The sequence below is a fragment of the Mixophyes fleayi genome, chromosome 2 (assembly GCF_038048845.1).
Source record: "Mixophyes fleayi isolate aMixFle1 chromosome 2, aMixFle1.hap1, whole genome shotgun sequence".
NCBI lineage: Eukaryota > Metazoa > Chordata > Amphibia > Anura > Limnodynastidae > Mixophyes > Mixophyes fleayi.
The window spans coordinates 62,140,224-62,156,628 of record NC_134403.1 but is presented as its reverse complement, the minus strand read 5'-3'; the positions used below and the strand labels follow the sequence as shown (position 1 = coordinate 62,156,628).

General features: G+C 41.9%; 1 protein-coding gene across 2 annotated transcripts in view; it reads left to right on the top strand.

Moving 5' to 3' along the window:
- The first annotated feature begins 1,186 nt into the window (after positions 1–1,186).
- CDADC1 (cytidine and dCMP deaminase domain containing 1) overlaps positions 1,187–16,405 on the top strand; it is a 43,687-nt gene continuing 28,468 nt past the window's right edge. The window contains exons 1-5 of one of the 2 annotated variants that reach the window (XM_075199104.1): positions 1,187–1,472; positions 3,354–3,457; positions 12,142–12,322; positions 12,402–12,971; positions 14,462–14,511. In XM_075199104.1, the coding sequence (XP_075055205.1) occupies positions 1,406–1,472; positions 3,354–3,457; positions 12,142–12,322; positions 12,402–12,971; positions 14,462–14,511 (972 nt within the window). In that variant the 5' untranslated portion in view covers positions 1,187–1,405. The remainder of the gene's footprint in view (positions 1,473–3,353; positions 3,458–12,141; positions 12,323–12,401; positions 12,972–14,461; positions 14,512–16,405) is intronic. The other variant, XM_075199103.1, reaches the window with a different exon arrangement.

Below are 16,405 nucleotides of genomic sequence, written 5' to 3'. Positions count from 1 at the left end.
CTACTCTCCCGGCATTCCTGGGAGGCTCCCGAATTTCGTGGAGTCCTCCCAGTGGAGTAGACAAACCTCCTGGATTTGCCGAAATTCACGGCCTTGAATGGCGGGGCTTAATTGCGTCATTAAGCCCCACCCGTCATTTTCACCATTTTATAATGGGGTGGGGCTATGCTGACCAACGACATCACCACACCTCCTCCTACCTGCCTGTCACATGACTTCTCCCAGGAGAGATGTTTTGAAAGTTGGCATTGCATGTACTAAGAAAGTGGGCAGGATGCAGGAGGCTGCCCAGCTCTCCAGGGAGGACTCCCAGAAATTTGGGAGTCTCCTGGACATTCTGAGTTAGCAACTATGGTATTAACTTGAAATGTTTTATAGTTAGGTATCAAATATCATATCATTTTTTCAAAAGTAAAAACCATCTTTAAAATATAATTTTGTTTGCATAGAAAAATAAAAAAACATTTAATTGCCACCTCTCCCTCTGCAGGCACCTTTGGAACCATCCCCATACCAGTTTACATACTTTTACTAATGTTTTTTTGGGCGCTTCAGTATTATATAGTTTATGTTCACTTGTACCTTTCCTACTTTTTCATGTCCGCACTCTGCAATTTGAAATATTGGGAAGTATGCTATAATGGGGTTTTAAGCTAATTTATTATTAAACCGCATGTGTGTCAGGGCCATCTTAGCAACATTATGGGCCCCCGGGCAAAGCAGTGCACCGGGGCCCCTACATATATATATGTATAGAGATATAGATATAGATATATAGAGATAGAGATAGATAGATGTACTTGCTCAGTGACCCTTGAAGGTTTTTTTTTTGCAGGTTTTTTTTTTTTTTAGGATTATTTATTCTAATTAAGAGCCCTGCCTATGGGGCCCCCTTGCCCATGGGGCCCCCGGGCACCTGCCTATCGTGCCCAATGGAATAGATGGCCCTGATGTGTGTCACTTGCCATTCCAAGAGCTTGTAGCATACAATTTCAGAAGGTAGCTCAGTACTAACCAATAGAGAGCAAACTGTAAACAAATATCTGCTCTGCATAGAAACAGACTTATGGTTGCCATTTTGGAACAGACAGAAGGGCTCTATTAGTTATGGTGAGAAGGGAGAAAGCCTATGATTTTGAACTAACTAATTTGGTCTTCAGCAAAATGGCGGCTCTCGTTGACCTCAGTGTAATAAAATCCAGATCTCCTTCTTTCGTACGTAGGTCTATGACTAACGCTAGAAGCGAGCGACATCTACAATGATGCACTGTATTCACCCTGTACCTGTCAATGGGCTTGTCGGTGACTTCAAATATGCGCGTCACCTAACTACATCCAGCGGAGAGAGAAGTCCACTGTAGGGAATGCAGCACTATACAGGGAAGGCAGACACCCGGCTCACTCCATGTACAGGAGCCAGGAACCCGCAGAGACCCGGTTCTCTACCGGGACACAGACTGAAAGCATGCAGGGTAAGAGTCTGACAACCTCTAATAAACCCTGTGGAATGTCACTGTATGTGACATAGGATCTGACTACTGACTCCATGATTGACAGGATGTAATATAGGATGGGGTAGGAACTCTTAGCAAAACACGTTTTCATGTTTTTTTTGCAATGTGTCAACTTTACTAAGAATTATTTTTACTTTAAAAGAAAAATAAATCTTTACGTGACAGAACTTCCTGTTGTTAACCATAAACCACAGATTCAGGATACAAGGGAGCAGTACTGCTTGGCTGGTCTACACCACATACCAATAACTGCAGCTTCTGAGGACATATGAATTTGGATGTATAGTGCCCTACAAATTAGGAAATCTTAGGAAATGTTTTTAAACATTAGCAGGCCAAACAGTTTTAGTTAATTGGGAAAATAAAGGATCAAATCGTGGTATGTTAAATGTTATGGCACTTGGTGTAAAGCAAGAGTTGTATATCAGGGTGTTATTTGGTATAATTGTAATTGTTATAGTGCAAGTCCAGTGTTTTAGTTGCATTGGTACTTCCACTTTCAAATTACAGATTTCCTGGTCTTGACCTTTTTGTTCCTGGAAAACTCAAAGGGGATTAACATGTAAGTGGAAACATTGACTGTAATAGCAGATCCCAACCTGTATTTCAGCCTTCCCTTAGTTTACTTGAGCCTCAGGGGATGGCTGGACTTTTTTCGAAGCTGTCAAAATGGGCTATAACTGCTGATAAGAAGGAGAACCATAAGTTAGAAAAGGCTGAGAGATGTGGAACAGATTTAAGGGAAAACGGGAGAAACTGAGAGAGATGAAAGCTGACCGAGAGGACAAAACAGACAGTGGAAAAACAGGAGTACATCCTTGCTATTTATTGAGATAGAAGATAATATAGACTTGTATATATTTATTGAGAAAATCAATACATTTTTACACGCCAGGGTACTGTGATGATATGTGGCAATACCAGCTGCAGGTGTCAGTACACCATCACTGAACATTCTTTTTCACTTACTGCAAACAGCAATCCACAAAAGGTGGAGTCAGTTGGGACTAAGACCACACCTGTAGACCCTCTCTAAGGACAGTGGCAGGTGGGGAGTTTGACTGGTGGGGTACTTGGGCGAGCTCAAGGAGGACAGAAACCTCCCGTGGAGCAGAAGGGCACGTTTCTTGGAGGCCTTTCCTGCAGTCCAAGAAGGACCTCCAAGTAAATGTTAATAGGGGGGTCACTGATGAGCCCCCAAAAACATGTCTCAGTAAAGCCACACCCCAGTTGTTTTCTGCTATGTTTTTATTATTCATTTTTATTTATTATTCATTTTTATTTATAGGGCGCCACTAGGTGTCCGTGGCGCCGTACAGGGACAAACAAAATTACACTACAAGGTGAGACAGCACAGTACAGTAAACAATAATCACAGTAACTCAATGAGCTCAACGCTAGGGTAGGGGGAGGGGAGAGTCCGCATACGACAGAGCCCAGGAGGGAGGGCACGGGTGACAGGGAAACTCCCTTTACTTACACGTCTGATCTCATCACGTTTTCTACATCAGTCTGACACGATCATGATCGCAGGTCTTCCCTCATGTCTTTTTACGTTATTTAAGTACTTATGCTTGAAAATTATCTGGTGTGACAGAGATGTTGGTTGAATACACTATACTTTACTGATTAGTGTATGTATATAGTTCGAAGGTCTGACATATACGGTTAAGGAACCTAGGCACTTAATTCAGTAGTAATTGATGTGAAAAAGCAATACCTTCATTATAACATACATGGTTCTAAGTATTCAGTAATAACACACAGAGTTTGTGCTGTAAACTGATGCAATTCTATAGATATATTTTAATGTTGTTTTACATCTCCCTTGTGTTGCAGGTCAGGTACCAAGGCTTTCTAAAGTCAATTTATTCACACTACTAAGCCTGTGGATGGAGGTTTTTCCTTCCTCTGAAGATGCAGAGGATAAAAAGAAACCACAGGTATTCTCATGTCTGTTTGTCTGTCTTAGACAATATATTAAAGAAAATGTAAACATTTTATTTATCTTTGAGATAATCTTGTTATTCATCCAATTCCAGCAGTTAGGAAATTAGGTTGTAAAGAATTGTTCAATTATTTATGAATTAGCCAGTTCCTTTGTATAACATAAACATGAATGTATATTTCTTTTTCATTATATAGCATGCAATTTTGCATGGTTACTGCTTATTAATTATATATACAGACATTTCTATCCATTCGTAATCAATGAATAATATGATATGGGATCATCACTATTGTTAGAAACAGTTGTATAGTTTTTTGAGAGTGTTACCAAAGCCTTCTGTTTTGGTTCATGAAACAGGACCTACACATAGCACTTTACATAGACAACAGTGGTAGCTGAATATTATACCAAAGCTTACACTGTCTACATTGCTGCATTGCTCACTGCTCCAATCACAGTAAATTTAGTTTAAGGAGCGCTGCAGACAGGTTGGTTTAATGGCTCTAATACTACCGCTCATCTCCAGAAATTTCAATGGCGAATGTATAATGTATTGGTGACAGGTTGCAGAATGTGATTGGCCAGTAATGACACTGTTTAACCATGTACTGTTTACTCTTGGAAGATCAAACTCCCCCATTTGAATTTTCTGTTGGGAATGTTGAAATGCAAATGACCCTACAGTTCCGGAGAGCTTACCCCAGCCAGCACTGTCCCCTGTGTTGAAGTGGAGGCAGACAGTACTGTGTTTCTACTGATTGCACACAGCAGTGGATCTGTGCAGTTAGCATTTGTGTTACAATGAACACAACTCTGTTTGGATTTCAAATCTCCCGTTATCAGAGCAGACCGAAGAACCAGTATAGTGCTGATTGGGTTAGTTCATCCAAACTGCAAGTGTTCCTGGCATGAGACCACCACAGTGAGGACAGGGTGTTTATTAAAATGCATTATTTGGCTTGAATTGTCCTTTTAGGCTCTTTGAGTTGAGCTCTCATTTTCTATTCTATATTTTTTTTTTATTCTACATTTTAATTGCTAATCAAACTATATTTTTGTTCCCATTGTTCTGAGTATGGACAAAACATTCAATCATATACGTGAGATTTTGAGCAATCAAAAAGACCACTTCATTATTATTGTTTAGTTTGATCATGTGTTTGGAGATTATTTTCAAGTACTGGGCCATCAAAATGCAAAAATTGGATGATCACATTTCTAAATGATCTTTTGGATTAAATATGTTGTGTGTTATATATGTGCTAATATTGAAAGATCTCATTGAATACGATTCTAGCACAAATAATACTTGTTGTGGCTGTGGACACCACTGCTATTCCTTAGGAATAAGATCATGTTTGATGTTGTTCTCTTATGTAATTAGAATACATTTCTAGAAGGTAATTTTAAATTAGGGCACAGAAATTTGTTGATTTAAAATATTAAATAAAATACTTAATGTGCTTAATTTACGCATGCATCAATACTAAAACTTCTGTTAGAGAGTATAAATTTTGGTCTATCCTTTTGGATTAAGCAAAACACTCAATTGAATTGCCAAGCATGGTATTCCCTGTTCATATAATAAGGTGGGACATTCAAAATAAATGAAAACACATGATTTAATATATACCGTAGGCGCATTATTCCCACTTTGCATTTTTCTGTCTACATTAACAGAAAAATATATAATAAGTTTCCTGCTGTAAGAATTAACCTAGCTTCTATTAAAGTGTTATTAAGTCTGCTTAGCTTGCCAACAAATCTATCAGTTTTACTTATACTTCCTTGTTAAACTGAACTCTTCCTTCTGGCAATAAGGGGAACAATGATCAGCTAGGTAGCCACCTACTGTTGGGTGTGATACATATGTTTTTATAGTCGACATTTATATGGTCGACACCATAGTATAAATATGGCTGGAAAGTCGACAATAATGACATTGACAGTATTGTTAGGTAGACAGTTAAAATGTAGTCAGTATAATTGGGTCAACAATATTATCCCTAACCATATAATACTGTCGGCACTTCAGTTGTCGACCTAACAATACTGTCGGCACTTCAGTTGTCGACCTAGCGATACTGTCGGCACTTCAGTTGTCGACCTAGCGATACTGTCGGCACTTCAGTTGTCGACCTAGCGATACTGTCGGCACTTCAGTTGTCGACCTAGCGATACTGTCGGCACTTCAGTTGTCGACCTAACGATACTGTCGGCACTTCAGTTGTCGACCTAGCGATACTGTCGGCACTTCAGTTGTCGACCTAGCGATACTGTCGGCACTTCAGTTGTCGACCCAATGTTGTTGACTTTCTGAATGTCGACCAAATGAATGTCTAGCCGTCGACCATGTACCCCTAATGTAAGAAACACCTTAAACATTTATTTCTCTCTTTCTCCCCCTCTTTACCTTTGATTAAATGTGTTCGGAAATTCTGTAGTAGTGTTTGAGATAACAATGCACCATGGTCATGGTCATCTTGACAACCAGTCAATTTCAACTTTTAGGGGCATATTCAGTTAAGACGGCAGATCGCGGTTACACGCAGCTGCGCACATAAAGTGGCAATACGGTACCGCAAAATCGCGTTGCGGTAACGAGAAGTGTGCAGCTTCGCATAACCGCGATCTGCCGTCTTAATTGAATATGCCCCTTAGTATTCAAAAGCAATGGAGTTAAAATTGTGCATTACAAAACTATGTAGTAGTTAATTGAATCAGAACTTCTCTAGTTTGTTTTACCGTTGTTAGGTATCAAGATTACCTTAGTCAGTATTTACGCCGGCCTTCCTAGGGCGCGGAGTCTAACGGCCCTCCCGGTCTTCTCCAAGAACCGCCGCAAGGCAGGGTGGGTTTTGCTGCCGGAGAACCGCAGGTCGCGGCGTAAGGAAAGAGTTCTATGAGATGGACATGTAGAGGCATGGTCAGATCCACAGGGAAATTGATAAGTGGAATCACTAACCGTATATTCAGAAGGTAGTAGTCTGGAGTAGAAACTGGTGGCGTGCAGGAATCAATCCTCTGTTCAGCCCCAGGAGCAGAAGCGTAGTCCAGAATAGCCGGTTCGGTACACAGAGATCCGTCCGTTATGCAGTACCAGGGATAAGGCAGAAGAGTAGTCTGGAGTATAGCCGGTTCGGTACACAGAGATCCGTCCGTTATGCAGTACCAGGGATAAGGCAGAAGAGTAGTCTGGAGTATAGCCGGTTCGGTACACAGAGATCCGTCCGTTTGTGCAGTACCAGGGATAAAGCAGGAGAGTGGTCTTGGATATAGCCAGTTCGGTACACAGGAATCAGAAGAAACAAGGGAGAACACCAGGGAGACCAAAGCACAGGAAGTGCAGCCAGATAGAGGTAACACGTTGCTCTGACACAGTGTGTCAGAGCAGCCCTGAAATAGGATTTTGAATTCCCCGCCCAGATCAGCTGACCTTCCGCCGGGACTTACCCGGAAGTGCGGCAGCACGGAGCGGAGAATCGGCGCTGACATCGGTAAGTGCCGTTACAGTACCCACCCCATTAAGGATGGCCACCGGACAGCCTATAAGGTTTCTGAGGAAATTTGGTATGGAACCTCTTTAACAGTACTGGAGCATGTAGATCATGTGCCGGAATCCATGAACGCTCCTCTGGTCCATAACCTTTCCAATCAACCAGAAATTGTAGAGAACCTCTGGAAATGCGAGAGTTTAGGATTTCCTTAACCTCAAATTCATGATCTTGTGTAGAGACAGCGGCAGGAGGTCTCTTGGAAGAGGAAAATTTATTAATGACAAGTGGCTTGAGGAGGGAAATGTGAAATACGTTGGGAATCTTCAAGGTAGGAGGCAATTTTAATCTAAAAGCTACTGGATTGATAATTTCCAAGATCTTGAAGGGTCCAATAAAACGGGGAGCGAATTTCCTAGAAGGAACCAACAGGCGAAGGTTCCGCGTAGATATCCATACCTTATCGCCAGGAGAGAGTAATGGGGAAGGTCTTCTTCTCTTATCAAACGCCTTTTTGCTGATGGCAGTGGCGTGAAGCAGGTTACGTTTGATCATATCCCACCTGGACGAGAAGTTTGACCACATGGAATCTACAGCAGGAATTCCGGATGTAGGCAAATCATTAAAAGGAGGAACTCTTGGATGAAACCCTTGGAGAGCAAAAAAGGGGGAAACCGATGTAGAGTCATGAGAATTATTATTGTGAGCAAATTCTGCCCAAGGTAACAAATCAACCCAGTCATCATGTTTGGCTGAAATGAAGCATCTGAGGAATTTTTCGAGCTCTTGATTAGTCCTCTCCGTGAGACCATTACTTTGGGGGTGGTATGCAGAGGAAAAATTCAGTTTGATTCCACAAACACGCGAAAAGGCTCTCCAAAATCTTGCAACAAACTGGGTTCCACGGTCTGAAACGATAACCTCTGGGCAACCATGGAGGCGGAATATTTCCCTTATAAAAAATTGTGCCAGCACCGGAGCAGATGGGAGGCCTTTTAAAGGTACGAAATGAGCAGCCCCAGAGAAACGATCTGTGAGTACCCAAACCACGGAAAAACCTCTTGAAGGGGGTAAATCAGTGATAAAGTCCATGGAGAGATGACTCCAAGGACGGTCCGGAATGGGTAAAGGCTGTAACAACCCATAGGAGGCTTGTCGAGGCACCTTATTCTGAGCACAGGTGGAACAAGCCGTAACAAACTCCCGAACATCAGAGTGGATAGATGGCCACCAATAATTACGGGAAACGAAATCCAAAGTCTTCTTGATCCCGGCATGACCAGAAAACCGAGAGGCGTGAGCCCACTTGAGGAGTCTGGACCGAAGACGAGGAGAAACAAAGGTCTTTTCATGAGGAATCACTAGATAAGCAGGGGTGGTGGCCAGTATACATTTTGAACCCAAGATGGGTCTAGGAATATCCTCTACAGCATCCGTGGCATCAAAGGATCGCGAGAGAGCATCCGCTTTCTTATTCTTAGATCCTGGTCTAAAGGTGATGATCATATCAAAACGGGAGAAAAACAAGGACCATCTGGCTTGCCGAGGGTTTAAACAAGAAGCCGTTTGCAAATATAGAAGGTTCTTGTGATCTGTAAAAACCGTGATAGGAAATCTAGCTCCTTCCAAATGGTGTCTCCACGCTTCTAAGGCTAATTTGATGGCTAGGAGTTCCCTATCTCCGATGCCATAATTTTTCTCAGCAACAGAAAGTTTACGGGAAAAAAACCACACGGAGACAATCTTCCAGAGGAGTCCTTCTGTGACAAGATAGCCCCCACGGAGGATGCACCGACCTCAAGAAAAAAAGGAAAGGTAGGATCCGGTTGATGAAGGATAGGAGCTGTCGTGAATGCTTCCTTTAGGGAAGAGAATGCCTTTTCTGCCTCAGGAGGCCAAAGTTTAGTTTTGATAGCTTTCTTAGTTAGTGCAGTAATGGGTGCGATCACTGAAGAAAAGCCTTTGATGAAATGCCGATAATAATTGGCGAAGCCTATGAAACGTTGGATCGCTTTCAGACCTATCGGCTGAGGCCATTCCGAAATCGCCTTTACTTTCTCGGGATCCATGCACAGTCCAGACCCAGAGAACACGTGTCCAAGAAAGGGAAGATGACCTTTTTCGAAGATACATTTATCCAAATTACAGAACAGCTGATGTAAACAAAGTCGTTCAATCACCAAGGAAACATGATGGCGATGCAATACAATGTCAGGAGAGAATATCAGGATATCATCCAGGTAAATCACCACGAAGTGGTAGAGAAAATCTTGAAAAATTTCGTTGGGGGCATTATATAACCCAAAGGGCATAACTAAATATTCAAAGTGTGCATCATGGGTATTGAACGCAGTTTTCCATTCATCCCCTCGTTTAATACGAATCAAATTGTAGGCACCCTTCAGGTCCAGTTTGGAAAAAATAACAGCCCCTTTTATTCTATCAAATAGCTCTGAGATCAATGGTAACGGGTACTTGTTTTTCACAGTAATGGCATTCAGCCCACGATAATCTATACATGGGCGTAACCCCCCGTCTTTTTTTTTTAACAAAGAAATAACCGGCCCCTGCAGGGGAGGATGACTTCCGAATAAAGCCCCTTTCAAGATTTTCTTCTATGTATTTAGACATGGAATTGGATTCTGGCAATGATAAAGAAAAAACACGTCCTCTGGGTGGTATTTTGTCGGGTAACAGCTCAATAGAACAATCCCAAGGCCTATGGGGAGGTAGTTTGGAGGCTTCTTTTTCGCAGAACACATCCGAAAATGAACGGTATTGAGGAGGAATACCAGTGGACGTATGTAGTGATGAGGTTTCGTTAGTGGTGAGTTTATTGATCCTGGGAAGGCAGCGAGAATGACAAGCCGGACCCCACGCCAGAACTTCTGGCGTGCGCCAGTCCAATGTAGGGGAGTGAAGTTGGAGCCACGGAAGAATGAGAGGATTAATAGCCTCTGGGATGAAAAACAAGGAAATGGATTCAGTATGCAGGGCTCCTATACGGAGAGAGAGCTTGATGGTACGTTTCTTGAGTGATCCTCCACTGATGCGGTTTCCATCGATGGCTGTGATAGCAATTGGGGGATCCAACAGAAGAGTAGGTACAGACAACTTTTCCACTAAGTCGGCTCTTATAAAGTTCCCTGCTGCTCCGGAATCAATGAGTGCTGGAAGAGAAAGCTGTTTGTCAACGGATTGTAACAGAACTTGAATAGAAAAACTAGAATCAACAGGAGAGGGAATACATACACCTAACTTGGCCTCTCCATCATCAGTTAGGTTCGATCGTTTCCCGGACGCTTAAGACAATTGTTTAACAAATGACCAGGTTCTCCGCAATAAAGACATAACCGATTTTTGAATCGCCTCTCTCTCTCTCTCTCTTCCTGAGAGAGCCGAGCTCTTCCCAACTGCATTGGCTCCTCCTCAGACATCACCGGACTTTAAAAACGTGGAGCCAGACGAAAAGGAGAACGACGGAAACTCTCCTTCTCCTGAGAGCGCTCACGGAATCTGATGTCAATCTGGTTACATAAAGAGACCAAAGCATCCAGAGAAGTTGGGAGTTCACGACCTGCTAGTTCGTCTTTAATGCGGTCTGTCAAACCCTGCCAGAAGGTGGCTACCAGGGCCTCATTATTCCAACGTAACTCAGCCGCCATAGTACGAAATTGGAGAGCATACTGGTCTATGGTCATAGAGCCTTGGCGCAGACGAAGGATGCCAGAAGCAGCGCTGAAAACTCTTCCTGGTTCATCGAAGACATGTCTGAAGGCCTCCAGGAAGGTGGAGCAGTTATGTAGTGAAGGATCATTGTGTTCCCATAGGGGAGATGCCCAGGCAAGAGCTTGACCGGTAAGTAAAGAAATAATGTATGATACTTTAGCTTTTTCTGTAGGGAAGTTCCCTGGCTGGAGTTCGAACTGGATATCGCACTGATTTATAAATCCACGGCAGGCCTTGGGATCCTCATCGAATTTTGGAGGGTTAGGGATGCGAAGTTGGGAATTTGCCGGGAGAGGAGCGGCACCACTCTCCTGAGCAGGAACAGGTTGAGGGGGATTAGGTAGCGGATCAGGTACCGCTGCCTGGATTGCCTGAGCTGACACCGCACCCTGAAGTGTGTCCAAGCGAGCAGACATGCTCTGAAGAAACTGAAGTAACTGTGCCTGGTTCTTGTCCTGTTCCTCTACCCGGGCAGCTAAATGTTCCAATAATTCCCTAGCAGAGGGGTTCCCGGATCCGTCCATCAGATAGATATGTTGGGGGTCAGAGCAAACTGTTAGGTTTCAAGATTACCTTAGTCAGTATTTACGCCGGCCTTCCTAGGGCGCGGAGTCTAACGGCCCTCCCGGTCTTCTCCAAGAACCGCCGCAAGGCAGGGTGGGTTTTGCTGCCGGAGAACCGCAGGTCGCGGCCCTCAGGTTTAGCCTACTGACGTAAGGAAAGAGTTCTATGAGATGGACATGTAGAGGCACGGTCAGATCCACAGGGAAATTGATAAGTGGAATCACTAACCGTATATTCAGAAGGTAGTAGTCTGGAGTAGAAACTGGTGGCGTGCAGGAATCAATCCTCTGTTCAGCCCCAGGAGCAGAAGCGTAGTCCAGAATAGCCGGTTCGGTACACAGAGATCCGTCCGTTATGCAGTACCAGGGATAAGGCAGAAGAGTAGTCTGGAGTATAGCCGGTTCGGTACACAGAGATCCGTCCGTTATGCAGTACCAGGGATAAAGCAGGAGAGTGGTCTTAGATATAGCCAGTTCGGTACACAGGAATCAGAAGAAACAAGGGAGAACACCAGGGAGACCAAAGCACAGGAAGTGCAGCCAGATACAGGTAACACATTGCACTGACACAGACAGTGTGTCCGAGAAGCCCTGAAATAGGATTTTGAATTCCCCGCCCAGATCAGCTGACCTTCGGCCGGGACCTACCGAATCGGCGCTGACATCGGTAAGTGCCGTTACAACCATATAACAATGGCAATAATATCTAGTCTATAAGATTAGAACATGACCAAAACCTCCTAAAATCTCAATACAGCTACTTGAAAGGCTTTCTTAAGTATGTTGATTTTTAAATAATTGTTGGATGATCTTTTGTTGCAGGATTAACTTTTTTATTAATTTATTATAAACTGTTTTACATGACTTCTGAATAAAGTGTTTATTTACAGCAGATAAAGAAGACTGGTCTTGTAGTTGTTGGAAATATGAAAGTCATCGGTCTCCACTGCTCCAGCAAGGAGCTTCATGCTGGTCAGATTGCGGTCATAAAGCATGGTTCCAGACTAAAGGATTGTGATCTCTATTTCTCCAGAAAGCCCTGCTCAGCCTGCTTAAAAATGATTGTAAATGGTAAACTATGAGCTTCAAGCTTCTATACTTTTGTTTTGCTTCATAAGACATATCCATAATATCAATTTTCTGTTTCCAGCTGGGGTGAACCGGATCTCATACTGGCCCTCAGATCCTGAGATGAGCCTCCAGCAAGAGATCTCTTCTCATACAGACAACGGAGATGCCAGGTTGGATGCTAAGGCTGTTGAGCGGCTGAAGTCAAACAGCCGTGCCCATGTGTGCGTGTTGCTTCAGCCGTTGGCCTGTAACATGGTGCAGTTTATAGAAGAAACGTCCTTGAAATGTGACTTTGTTCAGAAGATTACCAGGAAAGAGCCTGAGTTCACGACAAGTTCTTTCTATGAGTATCGCCAGGAGCGGATTAAGGAGTACGAAACCATGTTTTTAATCTCTAGTGAAGACATGCACAAGGAGATCCTCAGGTTGATAGGCCTGGAAAATCTCTGTGAGAACCCATATTTCATCAGCCTGAGGCAGAATATGAAGGAGCTCGTCCTCATACTCGCTACAGTGGCCACCAGCGTTCCCAGCTACTCTGGTTTTGGTTTCTACCTCAGTAAGACCAGTGCTGAGAAGCACCAGAGCCTTACCCAAGACGTTGCCCGGCACTGTATAATTCAAGCCCGGCTGCTGGCATACCGAACCGGTTAGTGGTCTATTTAATTTGAGAGATTATGATGGTTTTTGTTAGTGTGCTGTACATGGAAGTAGTTATTGTACTAGTTAGTTGCAGGCACATTTGTAAAACATGGTAAATGTCCTAAAGTAATATAGAATTGATCATGTTCATAAAAACATTTTGCAACAAGGGTGTGAAAAGGACATTCTGGTTACATTTATATTAGGAAAAGGGTTTCAGAGCTTTAGCAAGTGAATACATGCTCTCTGAAAGCCTTATGCAATAGAGAGAGTATGAAAAACCCCCAACACCGTGATGACTATTGGGGATTTTTTTTTTAAAAAAATTGTTTTCTTTATCGCTAGGAAGACCCTTACCAACACATTTGCCACGGGTCCCCCACATATTAGGGGAACAGGTCCTTTTTAATATTGAAAGCCTTTTAAACATGTCACTGAGTTATATAATTAGTCACTATCTGATATGATTTAATGTTTAGACTAGTTATCTGCAGTTAAATGCCAGTTCTATGCAAAGCATAAAGGGTTGAGCTCAGTTCTCCATTGAACCTCCCCCCTTTTTTAAAATAAACATTTAGGAAACCAGCAGGAATGTTATAGATGGTTAGTTAATCATTATTGGCAATGGTAATACATCCTGGAGTTTAAAGCAAAATATCTTGTAATCAGATTTGCTTGGGGAACAAGGCTTGCCAATGAAATGGTATTTGTAATTGGTTCATCGCTTCTTAAAAACCAATCTTCACTTCAAACCATTTATATTAGATCACATTGGCCATTTATATAAAATAATGACCTCCTTGGCTTATATTGTTAGATACTTTCCATTAGAGTGTATCTAATGTCTACTCTCCCCTTACTATAATGTTTTTCCTTGGAGCCATCTGAAATTTACAGCAAAGCAGTGTTCCCTTCCATGTCCTTTTCCTGGTGTTATTCTGCGTTTCATCAGCCAGCGGCTACAATGTTGCATGCATGCGAGTTGTTGGAAGTTACCATTAAAATCCCCCACCGTTTCTCTACACAAAGTTTGGACCAAGACCTTGGTTATTTGCTGTAAATTACATTAGTGGAGCAAGCCATTTTGTTGGCTGAACTATTAATAATAATAATAATATTATTGTCTTATATAGTGTCAACCATATTACGCAGCGTAGTACAGAGAATATGTAATCACTCACATCAGACACACATACTCATTTTGTCATAAGACAATTAACCTACTAGCATTTGTTTGGACTGTGGGAGGAACCCAGAACACCCAGAGGAAATCACACCACCCAGCACAATGAATAGACTGTCACTGTTGCATCTCTGTTTATTCCACAAAATGCAGAATAACGAAGCAAAAGTGGGACTTGAAGATTGTATCAGGGACTTTGCACCTCTGCAGAATGCCCTGTTCAACCAGGACGCCCGCCTTATACAAACTTCTGCTCATCTCTACTCATTATATGTAACTAAATTGGACCATTGTCATTTTGTTCACTTTCTTAGAAGACCATAAAATCGGAGTTGGTGCCGTTATTTGGGCAGAACGGAAATCTGTAAGTAATTTAATGGTGCTGATCATTGTACATTTTTAATATGTCTATATAAACTGAACTAGTCCGTCATTGATACATTGGAGTGTTTTTATTGTTTAGAGCACACTAACATAATAATAATTTGTTATTATTTATATTTTTCACATTGCTACAAACTTGCCTGTAATTGTTATGAATCAATTAAAGCAGATATAAGCAGTGTACAATGGCACTTTCGTAGTAAGAGCCGCAAAAATGTCATAGTTTTATTTCCATTAGCCCTAAAAGCTGACATTCTGTTGTCTTTCTCCTCATAGTGGAGAATGGCTCACTGGCTTAAATATACATTTTCTAATGAATGAATCGCCTGAATTGATTTTAGCTTTGTTGGTCACATTAGTGGCACTCGATAAATCATTCTGTAGCTAAGTCTTATTGAGCACCATAATATACATGAAATAACTGGAGTGTTGTCACTAAACTAAATATATCCAACATTCTCTTTCTTTTTTTATTACCCCTCTGCAGCAGGGTGACATATTACGTGAGAAACACACTATGTCCCCTATAGCCTCTGTCCATTCTACCCTAAACAAATAAGTCTGCAATAAGCAATCCCAACCCACTTGTATAAACAAATTACACTCTCCTCATTCAAAATAAAGGTTCTAGAAAAAAATTAAAACTATGTTGACCCAACATAGTCCAGCACAGACTGTAGCTTGCAAAATCCTGGAGGGGGTTCTTATTATAGAACAATAGGCAACCTCTGGTTCCGAGAAACACAAGACTTGTAGTTGCACAGCAGGAGAGCCATCGGCACACCCGTCTCTTCAAATACTCTGGCTTGTGAATCCAGCAGTGGGTTCCTGTAAGACTGCAGTCTCAGAACTGTGACTCTTTAAACACTGTCCTTCCCATTTTCCGAATGAAGCAAGACTGATGAGTTTTCCATCTTTCCCTCCCAATTCTCCTACACAGAATTCACTGATACCAAAGTGATAAACTGCCACCTAAATATAAACATTAAATTTTATTTCTGGCATAGTATTGAAATAAAAAGACTTGTACGTTTGAGTGATTGAGCAATCACAACCAGTAAAGGTTGTAGATAAGGCGGTCCTTTACAGAGAGCTAAACAAACTCCCTCTTCTTGCTACCCTGTGACAGCAAATTGGAATCCTGTGTACAGTGCATCTATTGCCTAGTCACACGCTGGCAGCCATTTACTGCCTTGTACCAATATTAAGGAAAATGCTACCTATTAATTCACTAGGAACCAGTGTCTATGAGACGCTTTGGATAGGTAATTTATGACTTGAATATTGGTTTTTTCCACCTATTGGCTTACTCCACTGTGTGCAGGTGACAGGTGCACTGTAATGTCAAATAAGTGTTTAAGTTGCTCTTTAAATGCAAATATAATAAAGTATGCATACTGATTCAATATAAAGATTGAAAGTTGTTTATATTGGTAAATATGTATATAATGCCATTAGTTGTTTCACTTTCTAAAGTGTTCAGAATGAGCAATTGCTCAGTCACAAAGGTCATTGCTCACACGTAGTCCCATAACTAGTTCCAGTACTGCTATCTGTATTTATTGCTCTTCATATTCACAGATTAAATCCCCTTTCTCTAGCAACAAACATAACAAATACAAACACACCTTTTTATACAGATTAAAGATGAAGCTTTAGTTATACCGCAGTTACAGAATGTGTACAGTGACTTTTATCATATTCTTGAACACTTTAAACAATATACAAATTATATAATTAAAAGAGGGAGATAAGTTTGGAGTATAAGCTTAATTGTTTTATTTTTAGGTACATTTGCCACTAAAATCTTACTCCATAAGTTTGACAGGAGCCTCGCATTACTGCTCTGCTGTTTCCTCTCCATACTCTAGCTG